Raw genomic sequence first — 14,724 nt, 5'->3', positions numbered from 1 at the left:
TACATCAGCTCTACCGCTTGATTGTGACAGTCTCCCCGTCAGTGCTTTGCTTTCCTTACATGTAACATCACTTGACTTGTCGGTTGGCTGCGAGGCTCTCTGCCCGACACTCCACATCGGGCAAGAACCGCTCAAGGCACCAGTTGACCTCTGGAAGGACAGAAGTGATAAAAACCGAAGGACGCTCGACTTTTCACTATAGCGTTCGACATACCTCTGGGTGGAAATGCGCCATGAGTTTCGTTCACTCACTTACGCCTTCACTACTGAGAAGAAGAAAAGTCTAAAGTCTCTGATCTCAGTGCAGTCGCAGGTGTGGGCTTTCAGCGGCTCGAGGAAATTGACGCTGGGGTGGACGAGGCGCGAGAACTCTAGCGGCAAATCACGGTGAAGGTGGTGCAGTATCGAATTCAGTGCCCGGTCCACCATGGGGTTTCCCATCACGTAGATGATCTGATGAATACGCGATTTCGATCCTGGAGAATGAAGTGGGGGATTTATTGCAGTGGGCAGTGGGTGCACGCTGGATAGGCCGACTACCAATGGTCAGCCTCGCGCCGCTAGAAGGGGCAAACACCTCACAGGTGTCGTCGCCTTAAACCCTGAAGGACAGCCTGTCTTACGGAGCCAACCAATTGATGCCTGGTGGTGGGAAATGAAGTGTTGTGTTTTCACGGTCAAGATATGTGCGTGGACGATATGGCTGAGACATTGAAGGAAATCTAATGATAATTCCAAGGTTGTTTGTTGGTTTTACGCCTGTACAGTCCCGTGCGACCAGGGAGCCTGGGACAACACCACATGGGCACATTCAGCTTTGCCCAGGCTTTGGTACGACGCATTTCAGAATACAGGGCAAAGACGTGAGAAAAAAGAATCCTTTGTCGGCGCCCTCGCTGCGCCTGCTCAAGTGGTGCTGCGGCTTGGCAACGTAGCAGTCGTCCTTGGTGTTGACGCAAGATCTTTCGACCACGGCGACAAGAATCATGTAGAATTAGCTGGTACACAAATGCGTGAAAAGTGCAGTAAAAACAGCCACTGTTTGCAGTAGTATCTGTTAGCATTAGCCACTAGTTTAAGACCATTCACTATAAGTGAGATGGAACAGAAGAGAGACGGCCCTGGGGAGGGCATTTGACTGCGATTTGCTAATACGACCCGTGTGCTCTCCTGTTCTAACATTACAGCTTCGCCTATCGATTGAACTATTTATCATTATCTTGAGTAGAGGCCCACATTCAGGTCTGGCAGCTGAAGTACGTCCGCCACCCTAGCTGATGGCGGTACCTGTTCAGGGCTACGTGGCATCGATAATCCTGACAACACACCGTGAGAGGCTGTCCGAACCTGAGTGCCGGGATCTCGCGTGGGGTGATAACTTGCGTCCATCTCGACTGGAGGTGCAGATACGCTCTGAGGTCCTTCCATGAGACGCGGTGGTGCCGGATACGAATATGTGTTCATGGTCGAGTCCCACATTGAGTATTTGGGCGATTCAGGAACGGTCTTGCGAAGCTTTGCCCTTCTCCAAAAGAAAAAAAAACCAACAACCAGAACGAGGAAGAGTACTCCAATTCCAACCCCAACGCCAATGCCAACTCTAGCACCCGTTGACAAACCACTGTTGCTAGTGGCATTTGTTGTAGTGCTCGAGCTGGTTGTTGTACTTGCTGTTTCTGTCACTGAAATTGTCGACGTAATTACCGTAGTCTGGCAACCTGGTACAGAATCGGCCAATTCTGAGACCCTTGCTTGGAGGCTCTTGTTCTGCTGTATCTCTACGCCCAGGAAGGCGCCCAGAACACTAATTGCGGCTACCAGGGCAGCAATGATAGTGGTTATACCTGCAAAAGCCAATGCAGGCAAGCCACAAATCTTGGCCTTATTTAATCCTCTGGGCGGCAGTTGTGATTGTCTCTCAATCACAGCCGGAGATTGATCCTCAGTCTGCGGTTGCGGTCTGTCCAGCGCAGAGCTAATAGGATGTAGTGGCAGATCTAGCACGGGTTTGTGCTTTTCACGCTGCTCCTCACCAGGAATTTGAGGGAAAGCCGTAGGCTTAGTATTGGACACCCAATCGTTCTTGTAGACAAAATCATTGGTTGAGTGCCGCAACGCTCCAGACATGTCCTGAACCAAGGTTGACTCGCTTCCCGGCTTCTTGCGACTCGACTCCTCTTTCGAATCGGGTGTCTTCCCTCCGGACAGGAGAAGGCGCTTCCCCCATGGTGTCTCCTGGATGCCGAAGAACTCAGGAGGATTGCCAAATGCAATGGTCAGATTCCGTATCGCTGCCTCTGCGACTTGTCTTCCTATAGGTGCGCTGTCTTCGATGACCTTTGAGAGACTCTCTTTATTTTCATTGCGGAACAAAGATGCTAGATTGCCTTTCAAATCGGCCCCAGTGCGCATCAGTAGGTTCATGAGAACAATCTTGATTGTCGGAGAATTCCCATGCGATCTGAGGAACGAGTCGATGATTGGCGCAACTTCCGAGGCTGGAGACATTGTTGAGGCGGAGTTCAACGCCAGTGAGGCGAACATTTTGGCACGACCCTGGTTTACCTGTCCGAATTTGTTGTGATATAAGCGAGCAAGGTCTGCCAACATATCGAAAGCGGGCGGGAGTGCAATGATCTCTCCAGTGCTTTTCAACTTTGCCTGTCGCGAGATGGAGTCGAGAGTGTGTATTAGTGGAATCAGGAATGCTGTAGTATCGTTGCTGGCGATCACATGTCCAAAAACGTTTCCATTTAGGCGATCAACAACCCAGGAGCCTGAATCACCGTGTTGTAAAGCCGACGATTGGTGAGATAGAGGGTCCTGAGCCGCTCTATGATTGAGCGCGACCTTGCTATTTTATCAGCAAGACAATCCTCTAAACGCTTTTGTGTGAAATACTGCTGACCTTCCAGGCGCTGACCCAATTACCTGATGGTAGGGGAAAGCTCACGACCCCTGGCAGCATGTCGACAACGCGAGGACCACTGACACCAGCGAGAAGCCAGGCCTCTGTGGTGCTATTGACGGGCTGACTGGCAGGATACGTCATGAATCCTATGGAGACACCATCCATCCTCGAGAATGAATTAGGCAACGCCAGTAGAGGATCCTCAATCAGGTGAAGCGACCAGTCGTCTCCGGACATACTGGATCCATGAAAGGTCAACGTAGCAGATCCCGGCTTAGTTCGGTGTTCATCAGCTCGGCTGTCTTGATGTGGCTGCCGCCCATCGTCCGAAGCCGTACTTGGTCCACCGCATATTAATGCGGATTCTATATCATCATCGTACTCTGTATCATCGGTGGAAGCGCCAAAAGAAGACTCGGATTCTGAGATACTTTGTAATTGCCTGTCAGCTGTTGTGTCGTGTCCAGCCGTCATGGCGTATAGCTTGTTGTCAACTCTAATGAGTCCACCGATGGTGACAAGTCGCCGAGTGCCGCCATCCTCGACCACAGCAGTCTTTCCGCAAAGAGTTCCACCGGGATCTCCTTCGAAATTAGAATCGGCGCTCGCTGCGTGGAAGTTGAGTTTTTGAATCTCATAGCAGAGACGTAGAGGCGGGTGGTACTGGCATTTGACCTTTCTCTTGGACAGGGCCGCATGGTATTTCCTCACATCTTCTTCGGTGCGAAAGTTGGTGAATCGTATATAAGGACACGGTTTGGAACCCGCCTTACTGCCCTGGATCAAGACTCTTTCGAATGGCTTGCAGCCCTCTGGAAGGCCCAGGTACTTGCCCTCGGCCCTGATGAATGACTCGAATTCTTGGAATTTGGTCTCTGCATCTTCAAGTCCACGAAATGTAACCACCTCTTGGACGGTGTCTCCGCGCAATTTGGTCCAGTTCACCCTGTCTAGAATTCGTTTTATTCTGTCATTTCTCGTGATTAAGTCGGGCACTGGACGTGGTTCAACTCCGTTGGGTGCCGATAAAGACTGCTGAATAATGGCCTCGGATTGCGTGGCAGACAACTCCACCGGTGCGGCATTGGTCTGTAGCTCGATTGTTTGGGGATTCGATTGTGCATCAGGAGAGGCAGACTTCTTTGCGGTTTGCGCCTTTGATAGCGGCGCCCTTGAGCTCTGGACGAGTCCATTCGTTAAGGTCCATTCCCATTTCCCTCCTTGGTTCGGTTCACTTACAACAGATGTGGGCCTGGTTACGCCCACTGTCGATCGAACTTCGGCTTTTCGAGGCTTTGTTGCAGATCTCGGTCCCTTCTGGATTTCTTGTCGCCGAAAAATATTTCTCAGAGAGTTCAATGCGGACGCATCCGAGGGTACGCCTGGAATTTGAATGCTGCTGACGGTGCTGGTCGACGCCCCTTGCTGCTCCATGGCTAGCAGACATTACAGCCAGGTGAGAAGTAACACTGATGCGGGGTGGACGATGGTACAGCATTATAGGACAAAATTCCTTCAACTCTCTTCAGACAGCTGAGAGCTGAGACTCAGCAGGAAGCGATGTGATGCAGCTGGCTTTGCGCGCATTGGGGCGACGCTGGCGTGACCAATTGCGGCCCTGCATTCTACGCCTCGTTTCCAATGGTTTCGCGTGATGGTGTCGTCCCCCTGTAAACACCACACCATAGAGAATTTGCAGGTATTTTAAGGCTGCCACTTCAGGCTGCGACCTCAGGCTAGTTGCCTAAACATTTCAATTCCACCCGCGAGACTTCAAACGTTTTGGGGGCCTGAAAGCGACTCCCGAGGTGATCTAACGCGCAACCATGGAAGCCACACGGACTTTGGTTCGATCCATGTGGGGAGTTGAATTGGACGACGATGCTGAAAGAAAATACAGCACATACCTTCGATTCTGTCTAGTTCAAGGTCTGGAGCCTATCGAAGAAACCATGTTTATCATCAAACTTCTGAAGAATAATGCCGAAGCTCCGAAACGCTTGATCAAAGAGGCCTTGGATCATGTTCGAAAAGAACTCACAAGAGAAAGTACAGCGAATCATGGGCTCACTACCAATACTTCGGTGATCGGAGTACACATACCTGCCATGACTCAAACCGTCTATGACAGAATCCTCTACTCAACATTTGATAGCAACCGCGCTCTCGCCAAAGCCGTCCTCATCATGCTGGCGACAGACCTGGCCATGGATTCCAACGAGGTCTCCGGGCACTCTCTGACGATCTGGAACGATTCAGAATCTTTAAAACACATCATAGAGTCCACTCTGCCGAGACTTCGAGCCTCCACACAACCATCATATCGGGACCAACCACCCGCGTCGTCTCAGTTCCACCCAAGCAAACTACGTGTGAAGTATCTTGTCGACTATGCCGATGTGGAAATAGTCTGGACGAGACATCTCCCGGATCATCTAGAATTGGAGGGGAAGAAACTTAGGATCTTTGAGCTAGCGTCATATCTTGAGCTTTCAAGAGCTGCGATGAACGATGCAGGCGGGGCCGACCTAGCAGATTGCTTGAAACGGTAGGATCCTGCCCGGCATCGGATTTCGAAGCCAACGAGAACCGAGACTGACAGAATAAGGGGCTGCTTCACATCTCAATTCCTCACAGAGACTCTAATGACATACCCGCTGCTCTTCCCGCCGAAGGACAGGCAGTGGCTGAAATCGCATATCAAACCACATCGGAAGTGGACAGGATGGGGCTGGCCCACCATGACGACCGCGCTGGACACAAGGCTTGCTGCACCTTTCGACAACACGCTTACTACTGACAGGTATACCCGACTCCTTGAAAATAGCTACGAGCTCTACGAGAGGTATCCGCACTGGGGCCCACGACTACATGCTCTCTATGACGAGGCACAAGAACCCACCCCCAGCACAGCTCTCGGGAGGTGGGCTGAGAGAAGGCGGGCAGCAAGGCACACATATTGGGTCACTGCGGCAGCATTCACCCTCGCCATAGTTTTCGGAGTTACATCGACTGTAGTAGGCGTTTTACAATTATGGGTCTCATATTGTCAATGGCAGATACCAAAAGGTGGCTATGGATGTCGGCATTCATTTACATAGATAGCACCTCTGCTATTCATGCACTTCAAATTGAAATAAATGCATTTGATATCTACCCTAGGCCCGCCAACAGAGCCCCCTTTATCATCACAAGGCTTCAACTATACTACTTGTAAAAATCCATACTATCAGGTGCAAACCTTCGAGCCCTTCTGCCGTGAAGCCTCATTGACGTCGCAGAAAGTACGGAGTAGGGTGGGTCCAGTGACCGAATCAAAGTTTACAAATAGTAATTACTTTAGAGCACCTTAATAAACCGCAGCAGGCAGATGAATAATAGGACTGGGCAGGCCTCTGGGACAAGACCAGTCTGAGATAGGCTTCTTCATGATGTCACCCGCAAGCGGACGATCCAAGATGAAAAAGTGGCCTCAGAATGACTGATTCAAATATCAAAAATTCCGCCCAGGTCGGCCCCGAAGGACAAACCAGACTGGTCAGCGCCACGATGTGCTATGCAGGCTTTCCAGCCTACTACCAGTTATTCATGATCAACCGATGGCCAGGCAAGGTAAGTATGGGGAGGAAAGGAGAGTAAAGTCGAGTGGAAAGGTGGGAGGGCGGCTGGGTTTAAATAATCGTGAGTTGGAGAATCTGCCAGGTGCGCGTCCGGTTCCTCACCGCCTAGACAATGTGGCCCGAGCGTCACGGAACCACTGCGCCGAAAGCTCCGGTCCACATTTTGCAGTGGGGTGGAGCAGAGGTGTGTGTGCCCAGACCCGGACAGGGCTCAAAATTTCGTCGACGCCCTTTTGACACCTCCCTCCTCATTCCTCTCTTGCGCAGCGACCAGTCAACCAGATCACCTCCAATCCTCGCGGCACAAATCCATCAAAATGGCCAAGGTCAACTCCAGTACGTTCGCACCAGCAGCGACAGCAAGCGCGACAGAGCTTCCATTGGCACAGCTGAAAAACTAACGATGGTTTCTCGTGCAGACCTCCACTCCTCCCGCCGCAAGTCGCGCAAGGCGCACTTCGAGGCCCCCTCCAGCGTTCGTCGCAACATCATGAGCGCCCCTCTCAGCAAGGAGCTCCGTGAGAAGTACAACGTAGGTCTACCGCCACCCCCCTCCTCCAACCTCGACCCACCCGAACCGCCCCCGCTGACATTGCCCGCCATCACAGGTCCGCTCCATCCCCATCCGCAAGGATGACGAGGTCCAGATCGTCCGCGGCACCAACAAGGACAAGGAGGGCAAGGTCACCTCCGTGTACCGTCTTAAGTACGTGATCCACGTCGAGCGTGTCACCCGCGAGAAGGTCTCCGGCCAGTCCGTCCCTCTGGGCATCCACCCGTCCAACGTCGTCATCACCAAGTTGAAGCTCGACAAGGACCGTGAGGCCATCCTGGAGCGCATCAAGGCCGGCCGCGAGGCCGGCAACAAGGGCAAGGCCGCCGCCAAATAAGCGACTTCCCTGCACGTTGCTGCACCCACCCAAAAAAGATACCAACCAAAACGACCATTCACCGCTTGTGGGGAGGAGGATCGGAAAAGTTCTGCTGCGACGTTTTGATGGATACCATGACGCGCCTCGGCGGTCAACAACCGTGATTGTTGGTCCCGAGCGCGTGCTCGACCCGGTCACGGTTTCGGCGTCTACACGGCTGTTCTACATTACGATGGATGCGGCGCGGATCGGTAGCAGAGATCAATACACAAGTCAGAGCCTCTGCGCTCAATGGCCATTTCACAGACTTTCAGCTCTCGCCTGCTGCGATGTGAAGTGTTCCATGGGAGGTCTCCCGAAGCCCCGGCTTGCCTTGGCAAGGACGAGCAGACTGTCCCCAACATGCTGCTTGTTCCATGGCAAGGGCCTCATGCTTTGCTATACCAACGTGCACCATGCTAACCTAGCAGGTCAATCCGAACTACCGGGGTCCATGGTACAGACCAGCAGGTCAGACATAACCAAGACACCCATGTATAATTCAGGTAAGTTACATTGTAAGCAAGGCACAAAAGCCCAAACTTGACCACAATGTGACCGCCACTTAAATCTCCACATCAACCTCTCCTTATGGTCGATGTGGTATACGCGTGGCGAAGAGCAAACCCTGCGGGAGCAACTTTTGAATCACCGCTTCCTGCTCTCGCCTGCAGACTCCGTTCAATTAGAAGGCTTTGCTTTTCGGTTGTGTTGGGGGTTTGATGGTGAGGCACATTTAATTACCGGCCTCTGGACTTGTCAGAGTCTGTAGATAGCTTTCGAAATCGGACTCGTCTCGATAATCTGCTCTCAGTCGCTTTCGTTGTTCTTAGCACAGAGCTGCCATGGTGAATGCCCGAACATCAGTCATTTGCTTCCACACCTAGGTACTCGTTCGGGAGGGCCTTGTCAGACGTTCGACAGCCCTTTGCACAGCTTGCCTACCCCTTCTGCCAAGCTAAGTCGGGACGGCGATGACTGCCGTGTCAGGACGAGAGATAGTGAGCTGCAGTATCTCGAATAAATGCAATAAGTTTCGCTCTGTAAGGCCTGTGACAGCAAAATTCCAGTCTTCTGCAACCCGGTCTGCTCTCGAAAGAGCACCATCTCACACTAGAAAGTCTTAGCGTTAGGCTGTACCTCGTCAGTCCGTCAAGGCTGAAGCCATCGCGAGACGCGAGTAACCTAGTCTGACGCCGTCAAGCACTATCAGGTGATATCCTAGCATATAAGCTCCCACGAGTGTCCTGCGTTCAATAATTTTCTTTTCGACCTCAATCAGGCATTTTTCGATCCCAAATAGACATTGTCGACCTCAATCAGATATCACACATTATTCAAATCCGGCCACGAGCCACACGCAAGCTGTAAGTCAGCTCGCGACAGATGAACATCTTTGAAATAACACCAAAGTTTTGCATACGGCTGACCACAACAACGTACCAACAGACACCAGTCCAGCAGCAGCAACAGAATCATGTCTTCTCGGCCCCAGCCTGACTCACAAGCGAGAATCGGCACCACGATTCCGGTGCGCACAACAACCACCGAAACGAGAAGGATTGCTTCGAAGGGGACAGGCTGGTTCTGGGCCAACGGTTGGAACAAGGACACCAAAGAAACACTGCCGTCTGAGACCACCTCGAAAACCACATCCGATTCTGGAGAATCACAAAAGTCAACGCTCGTTGAGATCGGCACATTGGTGCTTGCATTGGGCGTTGGATGGAACGTTGTCGCATTCGGAGGACTTGCTGCATATCACGCAGCATACAGAAGATACCCCGTTCTGCGCCGACTTGTCCGGCGTTAATGGGCATTTCACTCATGGAGGAGTAATCCACACTATGAAGGGTTTGACAAAAGTATACTGCACGCACAGGAGGACAACATGATGACAAGGGAATTTTCTTTGCCATGCTGGCCCATCTGCATTGGCAGGGCTGCAGTTTTAGGCAATTGTTCGAGCGGACGTCTGAGGCCAAAAGTTAGACAGGTCGATAAGCCTAGATAATAGACGATAAAACACCAGTTGACCACTACACCAAGCTGAGGACCGATCCAGAAAGTTCCCTAGTACCTAAGTAAGGAAGCCACCAAAACCAGAGAATTTCAAGTAACATCGACCTAATTGCACACGTCGGAAATGGCGGACCAGCATACATACCCCACCAGACCCGAGGTTCCTGTGATGTTTCCAAGTGGTGGTCTTATTTTTAATCCCCATAATATGTTCATTTGTGTAGACTCTTTGAAAAGCTTCACTGGGTAAAATACTCATTCCGATCTGCTCAAATCTCCATCCGTTATTATAATGAAGTTAATAAAATAACCCACCGGATGAAGGCGCCATGTATGTCTTCGGAACGTACGCGGAATAGAAGCAAACCCAGGTAATAAAGTAATGCATAATTTTATGATTGATATTAAGAAATATTCCAGGTCCTCCTATAGTACTTAGAATGAGTTTGTACTTGTAGTGCTATCTGTGCTTACCTAGGTACCTGGGTGTTTATCTACTATTATAAGCCGACCGGACCTTCCCACATGTTGTAGGACTCTGAGATCGTACCCCTCACTCTATTAGATTTTATTCTCTCACGAAATTAAGTTTTCGAGGTTCATCCTCGTATTGTCGTTTGTTCAATCTCACCGCATCCAGGTAAGTCGATGACAGCGCGGTGGAGTGGCAGGCGTGGTGCTGAGACTGACACAAGAGGACTACCTAGGTACATAGTTAAGGCGACTATAGAAGGCATCTATGTCCCTTACGGCGGGTAAAGTGAGTGAACAGCCCTTTCAAAACATCGATTCTGTTCTAACATTCTAACCCGAGCCGGTTTCAAATATGAAGCAAGCAGGAGCAAAATGGTTACTGTGCTCCTTTACTGGCCGGATCAGATATCCAGCTCTTGACTGGAGGTCGGACAGCTCGAAGTTTGGACTTGGTGGAATCACTCCACTATTCACTCGATTTGATGACCCTCGGGATCCCTGGTGGCACCGATCACATGGCGCACGCGCATGCGGAGCTGTTAGACCCACGCTGCCTCAATCACAGTGGACAAGTTCATTTTAGCTGGGCCAAATTTAGGGCCAAATGTCAAGATAAAGCTACAATCTAGATCGATTGGACGGTTCGGCTCGTCGCGGCCACGGCTGTCTTTGTTCATGCTGCCCGCAGAGCCGCATCAATGATGCAACTACAAAACACCAAACCATTTTTGGGTTGCCGCCATCACGAACATACTCTTCTGAGCATACTAGTAGTGATAATACCGGAAGTAATGAAAATTCTGAGGAAGAAATAATGTGTAGAAATAGCTGCAAGATCTCCCCCGAGCCGAGGATCCCCGCTATTTGCTCTTTCACGCCCCTTACACATCTAATTACAAGATCAGACCAGCACCCCTACGGTATCCCTGTGCACTGCAGAACAATAACTGGTATTATTTGTTTTCTATCTAGGACAAGAGCAAAGCAGAAGTGAGGACAATGCTTCTATTGTGAGTTATACGCTCTGTTCTTAAAAATGATAACTTACCCAAGTACCCCTATAACTATTATGAAGCAATTTTGTACAATTTAAACATAGTGATCAATGATCGGACCTTGTACAGCTTCTTTATCGAGGAGCCATCGATTGTCTCCTCATTGCGAAGTAAACAAAGGTTTTGTTCTCTGGGGATGATGCTCTCTTGGCTCATATAAACACTCCTTCCTTATGTACCCTGGGCAAAGTATTTAAGGCCCCAATAACTTCGCCCTTCCGCTCACTAGCCTGGTACAATTCACAATCAATATCAACTTGAACCACCACATCAACCATCTTAAAATCTTGCTGCCCTCGTGCAATCACCTATCACCAAATTATTTGAACCCACGCAACCATTCAACATTGAACAATATGTCTGTGCCACACCTCAGAATGGGACAGGACTTTGTGTCCAAAAACGATCAGTCCCTGGACTGCCACCCCAAGGTTGAGCGTGCTGAGGCCGAAAAGGCCAAAGACCGGTTGAAGAACCGTGAGCCAATCTACCCGTCAAAGGGCGTGTTTCAGCCTCCCATCGCCCACAAGGCAACTTTGGGGGACAAAGCCGCTCACAGCCATGACAGCGTTCAGCTGTGCCCCAAGATCCTCCCTGTTGATAGGCAGGAGTTCAGAGGCTGCAAGAGGCGTGAAATGGACCTACCGACTAAACGTTGGAACAAAGACGTCTACCTTGACTCCTTCCCAGAAGGAGGTGCTTGTGATGGTGAGTAATGTCGAAACCCGCAACAAAGCGCTGCCAGCGCCTGCCTGCCTGCCTTGTCGTGTTCGAGTGATAGATGATTCTATAGTACGAAACATCCAGGAAGCTGCCGCTATTGTTGTCCCACAGGGATATATTGTCGAGGCCATACAAGGACAGCTGAAGATGGTGTCTGGAATATGGATGCGTGAGATCGAGTCTGCGTTGTTGCATGTGACATTGTTCTGTGCAAGTGCCTGGACGTGTTTGGGCATTTCGGTGAAATGGTATGGGCAAGGGAACTAGATTGAAAAAAAGGCGGATGGGTAGACCCCAGCTGGAAGTTCGGAACAGGTCGGGATACATAAATCTTTTCTCAATGGAATATTTCCGTTTGATATTTGTTCTGCCTCACCTCGGCATGCTGGAACCAGTTGACATTATGTGCATTGCCGGTGACAACTGCACCCAGTCTATGTGCTTACCATGCCCGTTGTAGAACGTGGACCCATTTTCAGCCTGCCCTTCCTGGAAAGTCAAGCACTTGTAAAGCGAGCGATGGAATAGCCCTTGTTGGGAATTTGATCTCCACTGCCAACACATAATTCTCTGAAACACTGGATCCCTTAGCTAATTCATACTCTACGCGGAATATATTTCATTTATCTAGGTATTTATGGCTCTTCGAGGACGTGATACCGCAGGTGTGCGGATAAGGCAAACTCGGGCAGGTAGTGGCCGCATCTCGGACACGCCTGGCTACCGTCCTCGTCACCCCAGGCTTCAGATTCGGACTCTGATACATAGTCATCCCCAAGATCCATGTCATTACCATCCGTCCACATGGAATCAAGGCCTGCTCCGTCGCCGTCCTCTCCCATCTTTGGAGCCTGGGCGGCCGATTGCGGCAGCTCGCTCCCGTCATCGTAGACCTTGAACTCGCGCAGAACCTCGTCCTGCCTCTTGAACATCTGCGAGATATCCCTCCCGCTCCCAGACGCGTCATCAGTTGCCGTCAGAACCATGTTTGCTACGCATATGTTGATCATGCCGATGTTCCACCCTTCGGGCTTTTCTGGGTTCAGCTGGAAGAACATCGGGAGCAGCGCCTCTTTCACGAGCCTCCCGACAATGACCTCACGATCGATGTCGTGGAAGACGAATGTCGGCAGTGGCTGGCTTCGACTGGCCCTGCCCCAATTGTAAGGTGTGCCCTCGTTGGGCGATGACTTGGGGCGGGTCGACAACCGGAGCGTTTTAGGGTGGGCCAACCACCTTGTGCGCCTGAGGCCCTGAGCCGACCCCGTAGAGTCTTTGTCTGGTTCCTCGGCTTCAGTCAGATCAACATGCATGCGCCTTAACAGAGACGCCGAGAGCTTCATCAGTTCGCGTTCGACTTGAGCCAACGTGTTCAGCCCACCCTTCGGCCCAGGATAAGTGTCCTCAATCGAGATCTGCGTCGGGATGGAGCTCGCTGACTTGACCTCCGTGTCGTCAACCCCGTGCAGCAGAGCCCACACCTTCTCGCCTATGCCTTTCTCAGCCCCGGGACGGCTGCCCAGTAGCTTCTCCAGCATATGAGGCGAGACTTCTGGCCTGGCCCTGAACTCGCCTACTGTCACGGCAGACCCGTTGACAAATGTGTCCGTGTCGGCGTCCTTCCCCAGAAAGTAGCTCTCCAGGGTGTGCGTTATTCTACCTCCTATTCCGGGGACTTGACGGAGGCCGTACGAGTCCATGAATCCGAGTGCTTCATCTTCACGAAGCGAAAGCAAGGTTGTCTGATTTCTCGGCTTGTTCACGGTGCCCGCCAGCTTACTCAAGACCTTGTTGGTTGAGATACCACACGCGGATGTGTAGCCCTCTTCCTCTATCTTCAGCCGGATGTACCTTGCCAGGTGCGATGCAAGGAGGAGCTTGACGAAGAGCAAGTTACCATGGTTGTCTTCCCCATGTCCATTGCCAGCAACGCAGCCGGCAATGGCTGTAGCATCGAAGCTGAAACCTTTCTCAGGGTTGTCCCTGGACAGACAAAAGAACGAGTCTGACAATGCATTCTGGTTCAGAAGACCAACGTTGAACTCGACCATGTCAGTGACGTCTAAGAACACCTCGTCGAGACCCAGACGCTCAGCCTTCTTGTTCCACGAGAACGACCTCAACAGGCCATACAGCTTCTTGGAAACATCCCGGAACGCAGACAAGTCCTCGCCATCTGCGAGGACCAGGTCCGGGCAGATCTTCTTGGCCTCAGAGATGAGCTGCAGCTTCTTGACACCTCGCTTCCGGGCCAGGTAGTTACATGTGGCCAGGATGCTCTTCTGCTTGATACCAAGCGGCAGAGACCTGAGCGCAGGCTGGGCGTTCTCAACAACCTGTGCGTAGAAGCAGTCGTAATCCTGATGGGAGTCAGCTCGACGGCCTGGGGCGAGACTGTATGCGGGTGGATCCTCACGAAATGCAGGATGATCCTGTCTTGCTTCCTCCGCGGCGATCTCGTCCTCACCGCCTGGTCCATCGTTTACTCTCGTATCCGAGCCTGATCCTGGGCCCCATGACGCTGTGTTCTCGGACAGGTAGCAAACTACCCGATCGGTCAGAATTAGAGCTGATCCGCAGGTCGGTCTCGAAAGCTAGCAGAGCCCTGGCTGTTGATGGCACAGCGACGCGTCGGCTTTGACGCGGCCGGAGTGGTGTGCACTGCTTGTGTGTAAGGATGACGCCCCCACGCTTACTCATCAACTCCGTCTCGGAGTCTCTGCCTAGGTACGGAGTACCAACGTCCCCCGTATCCGGGCCTGGCCCGGCATGGTCCGCCAAATGCCTCTGGATTCGACAGTGCGTGGTAAAACAGTAATTTCGGTGCCAACTCATGGGCGCGATTATATCTCTCAGATGTCCGACAATCACGCACAGTAAGCTGCCCGAGATGCGACGAGTGCAACGTTCTAGAGGCAGGGTCTCAGAAGGCATCGCAATATCTTACACGTCTCTGTTCCTGCCTTTAACGCTCTTCTGTCTGGCATAGCAACACAGGAACAGATGAG

The 14,724-nt window shown here is 51.5% G+C and overlaps 6 protein-coding genes across 6 annotated transcripts; 4 read left to right on the top strand and 2 right to left on the bottom strand.

Moving 5' to 3' along the window:
* Positions 1-1,032: 1,032 nt before the first annotated feature.
* On the bottom strand, positions 1,033-4,396 carry KVR01_009795 (uncharacterized protein). Its single transcript, XM_044784608.1, has 3 exons — positions 4,151-4,396; positions 2,909-4,090; positions 1,033-2,850 (listed from the first exon to the last, which is right to left on the bottom strand). The coding sequence occupies exons 1-3, from the start codon at positions 4,343-4,345 to the stop codon at positions 1,216-1,218; spliced, it is 3,012 nt and encodes a 1,003-aa protein (XP_044641043.1). The 5' UTR covers positions 4,346-4,396; the 3' UTR covers positions 1,033-1,215.
* Positions 4,397-4,664: 268 nt separating this feature from the next.
* KVR01_009649 (uncharacterized protein) lies at positions 4,665-6,017 on the top strand. The gene is made up of 2 exons (XM_044783052.1): positions 4,665-5,459; positions 5,520-6,017. The coding sequence occupies exons 1-2, from the start codon at positions 4,738-4,740 to the stop codon at positions 6,010-6,012; spliced, it is 1,215 nt and encodes a 404-aa protein (XP_044640897.1). The 5' UTR covers positions 4,665-4,737; the 3' UTR covers positions 6,013-6,017.
* Positions 6,018-6,751: 734 nt separating this feature from the next.
* Positions 6,752-8,245, top strand: KVR01_009802 (uncharacterized protein). Its single transcript, XM_044790669.1, has 3 exons — positions 6,752-6,867; positions 6,951-7,063; positions 7,140-8,245. The coding sequence occupies exons 1-3, from the start codon at positions 6,849-6,851 to the stop codon at positions 7,419-7,421; spliced, it is 414 nt and encodes a 137-aa protein (XP_044641050.1). The 5' UTR covers positions 6,752-6,848; the 3' UTR covers positions 7,422-8,245.
* Positions 8,246-8,519: 274 nt separating this feature from the next.
* Positions 8,520-9,267, top strand: KVR01_009801 (uncharacterized protein). The gene is made up of 3 exons (XM_044793245.1): positions 8,520-8,585; positions 8,647-8,809; positions 8,892-9,267. The coding sequence occupies exon 3, from the start codon at positions 8,920-8,922 to the stop codon at positions 9,253-9,255; it is 336 nt and encodes a 111-aa protein (XP_044641049.1). The 5' UTR covers positions 8,520-8,585; positions 8,647-8,809; positions 8,892-8,919; the 3' UTR covers positions 9,256-9,267.
* Positions 9,268-11,370: 2,103 nt separating this feature from the next.
* Positions 11,371-11,983, top strand: KVR01_009650 (uncharacterized protein; the record flags this gene model as incomplete). Its single annotated transcript, XM_044783525.1, has 2 exons — positions 11,371-11,701; positions 11,787-11,983. The coding sequence occupies 2 exons, from the start codon at positions 11,371-11,373 to the stop codon at positions 11,981-11,983; spliced, it is 528 nt and encodes a 175-aa protein (XP_044640898.1).
* A 328-nt stretch (positions 11,984-12,311) lies between these two features.
* On the bottom strand, positions 12,312-14,341 carry KVR01_010018 (uncharacterized protein). The gene is made up of 2 exons (XM_044784635.1): positions 14,133-14,341; positions 12,312-14,076 (listed from the first exon to the last, which is right to left on the bottom strand). Exons 1-2 carry the CDS (start codon positions 14,193-14,195, stop codon positions 12,352-12,354), a joined length of 1,788 nt encoding a protein of 595 aa, XP_044641266.1. The 5' UTR covers positions 14,196-14,341; the 3' UTR covers positions 12,312-12,351.
* Positions 14,342-14,724: the final 383 nt, after the last annotated feature.

This window comes from Diaporthe batatas (genome assembly GCF_019321695.1).
Source record: "Diaporthe batatas strain CRI 302-4 chromosome Unknown Contig00012, whole genome shotgun sequence".
NCBI lineage: Eukaryota > Fungi > Ascomycota > Sordariomycetes > Diaporthales > Diaporthaceae > Diaporthe > Diaporthe batatas.
Note: the sequence above shows the minus strand (reverse complement) of the source record. Positions and strands in the feature narration are given on the sequence as shown.